The sequence below is a fragment of the Corvus brachyrhynchos genome, unplaced genomic scaffold, assembly GCF_000691975.1.
Source record: "Corvus brachyrhynchos isolate BGI_N302 unplaced genomic scaffold, ASM69197v1 scaffold323, whole genome shotgun sequence".
NCBI classification, from domain to species: domain Eukaryota; kingdom Metazoa; phylum Chordata; class Aves; order Passeriformes; family Corvidae; genus Corvus; species Corvus brachyrhynchos.
The window spans coordinates 94,109-96,995 of record NW_008237253.1 but is presented as its reverse complement, the minus strand read 5'-3'; the positions used below and the strand labels follow the sequence as shown (position 1 = coordinate 96,995).

General features: G+C 61.8%; 1 protein-coding gene across 1 annotated transcript in view; it reads left to right on the top strand.

Annotated features, from left to right (window-relative positions):
- Window positions 1–1,134: 1,134 nt before the first annotated feature.
- MPEG1 (macrophage expressed 1) overlaps window positions 1,135–2,887 on the top strand; it is a 2,415-nt gene continuing 662 nt past the window's right edge. The window contains exon 1 of the mRNA XM_017730460.1: window positions 1,135–2,880. Within this exon, the coding sequence (XP_017585949.1) occupies window positions 1,234–2,880 (1,647 nt within the window). The 5' untranslated portion in view covers window positions 1,135–1,233. The remainder of the gene's footprint in view (window positions 2,881–2,887) is intronic.

The window sequence follows — 2,887 nt, the reverse complement described above, 5'->3', positions numbered from 1 at the left end:
CTGGAGGCTGCCAGACGCGGCAGGGCCATGATGGCATCTGCGTTCCCAGAGCCAGCCGCCGGCTCCAGCCCTCACGCCACTGCTGCACATCAGGCCCAGCCAGGGGAGCTAAAATAAAGCCTGGAACTCTCAAGGGTAAACTGGCAGCACAACCACAAACCTCCCTCACTTGAGAGTAAAGAGGTGTCCCTGTATTTACACACATCCAGGAGCAGTACTGCTCTAGAGCAGTCTTGGATTTACTTTTTTATCAGCTGAACTGGCACAGCTGCCCCCTGATGCCATTAAATTCTCCATCCCCACAATCCCTGGTTACCCTTGGCCGTGGGGTTTTTGCTGTCCCACAGTCGGGAGGGATGACACCACTGAGAGCCAGCTGCACTGCCCGGGAGAGATGCCAGGGGACTGATGGGGATCTCACCACTGGAAGCAAGGCGGGAACAGGCTAATTCAGAGCACCTCCTCAAAATACTGGGGGAAAAACCTGAACCGTTCCACTGCCCCCATGGCACAGTGGGTAGGTTTTAGGTGAGGTGACTGCACAGCCTGCACGTCCCAGTGCAGACGAGAATCCCCGCACCAGGGTTTTCCAGCTACACCAGGGGCTTGAGCCAGCAAGGATGTCCGCAGCGGTGTTCCTGTTATCCCTTCGCCCGCCACTCCTGGCGTTATCCTGCCGAAAAAACACAGGCACCTACGGCCCCTCTGCCTCCATCACAGCTCTCTCTTCAGCCTCCTCCCAGGCAGAAGTGTCCTGGAAAGAGGAACGCAGGAGCAAAACCAGGGGAAGTGAATCTGACTATATGGAAGGAGTCACAGTTATCACGGCAGAAACTTCTTTAACCGTTTGTTCTCCAGAACTTGCAGCACCTGCCCTGTGCCGCTGAAGCTGAAGCCCAGCCGGATGGGCAGCGCTGGATCGGTATCGTCAGCACATGTTTTTGCGTCCCCCACCGGTGCTTGCTTTCCCCAGCGGGTGACACTGCAGACCCTGGCAGAAGGACGGGAGGGGGTGGAGGAGGCTGCAGAGGGCCCCAGTGCAGATGTCGGGGCTGAGGGAGGGGCAGACACCTACCTTCCTGCTCCCCACCCCCTGGCCTCAGCTTCCACTCTGTCATTTCTCACATGCCTCAGCTCTCACTTCTCCTTTCCCTTTTGCCGTTTCCCTCAGCCAGCTCATTTTCCCAGCTCCTGTCCCACCGCTCGGACTGGCGAGGGCTGGGGCATTCAGCCATGGGCTGGGGGCTCTGGGGGGTATTGCTCACCTGGGCACTGCTGGCACGGGTGACAGGGGCTGGGCAGCCCCAGGAGCTCTCCTCCTCTTCGGGGTTTGGGGCGTGCGGCAGGACCTTGAAGCTCCCGCGGCTGGAAGTTCTGCCGGGGGGGGGCTGGGATAACCTCAGGAATTTGGATATGGGCAGAGTCATCAACCTGGGCTACTCGCAGTGCAAGACCACAGAGGATGGATCTTACATCATCCCAGATGAGATCTTCACTATCCCCCGCAAGCAGAGCAACCTGGACATCAACTCCGAGATCATCGAGTCCTGGAAAGATTACCAGAGCGTCACCTCTGCCTCCATCAACCTGGAGCTGTCCCTCTTCTCTGCCATCAACGGCAAGTTCTCCAGCGACTTCCACCGCACCAAGACCCACCACGTGAGAGACCAGGCTGTCACCACCCGGGTGCAAGTCAGGAACCTGGTTTACACTGCCAGGATCGACCCTGAGGCAGCTCTGGACAAGGGCTTCAAGAAGCAGCTGCTGACCATCGCCAGCCACCTGGAGAACAACCAGACCCAGATGGCCGACTTTCTGGCCGAGGTGCTGGTGCTCAGCTACGGCACCCACGCCATCACCTCCGTGGACGCAGGAGCCACCTTGGTACAGGAGGACCAGATCAAGGCCACCTTCCTGAAGGACAGCTGGGCCACACGGAGCGCTGTCACTGCCTCTGCCGGCGTGGCCTTCCACAGCATCATCAGTGCGGGAACCAAGGAATCCCTGGATGTCAGCTCTGGCTTCACCAAGCAGTACCTGGAGAACCGCACCAGCTCCCGGGTGGAGAGCATCGGTGGGACTCCTTTCTACCCAGGCATCACCCTGAAGACGTGGCAGGAGAGGATTCAAAACCAGCAGCTGGCCCTGGACCGCTCGGGGCTGCCCCTGTTCTACTTCATCAAGCCCAGCACGGTGCCGGAGCTGCCGGCGCCCACGGTGCGGAGGGTGGCCCGGCGGGGGGAGCTGGCCATCCGCCGCTACTACACCTTCAACACCGCCCCGGGCTGCACCGACACCTCCTCGCCCAACTTCAACTTCTACGCGAACACCGACGACGGCTCCTGCAAGGGCCCCATGGCCAACTTCACCTTCGGGGGAGTCTTCCAGGAGTGCGTCGGCCTGGCCGGCCCCGACACCGCCATGCTGTGCCAGGCGCTGGAGCAGAGGAACCCCCTCACCGGGGCCTTCTCCTGCCCCGCCGCCTACGCCCCGGTGCTGCTGGGCGTGCAGGAGCGGGAGGAGGGTCACAGCCACCTGGAGTGCCACAACAAGTGCACCCTGGGCATCTTCTGCCACCGCAAGTGCCAGGACGTCTTCTGGCTCTCCCGGGTGCAGTTCAGTGCCTACTGGTGCGCTGCGAGCGGGCCGGCGGCCCCAAACTCGGGATACCTCTTCGGGGGGCTGTTCAGCACTCACAGCGCCAACCCCATCACCGGAGCCCAGTCCTGTCCCTCGGGCTACTTCCCGCTGAAGCTCTTCGGCGAGCTCAGAGTGTGCGTGAGCCAGGATTACGAGGGGGGGGCCGCGTACGCGGTGCCCTTCGGGGGCTTCTTCAGCTGCCAGGCGGGGAACCCCCTGGCCGGGCAGCACCAGGGCACGGCCGAGG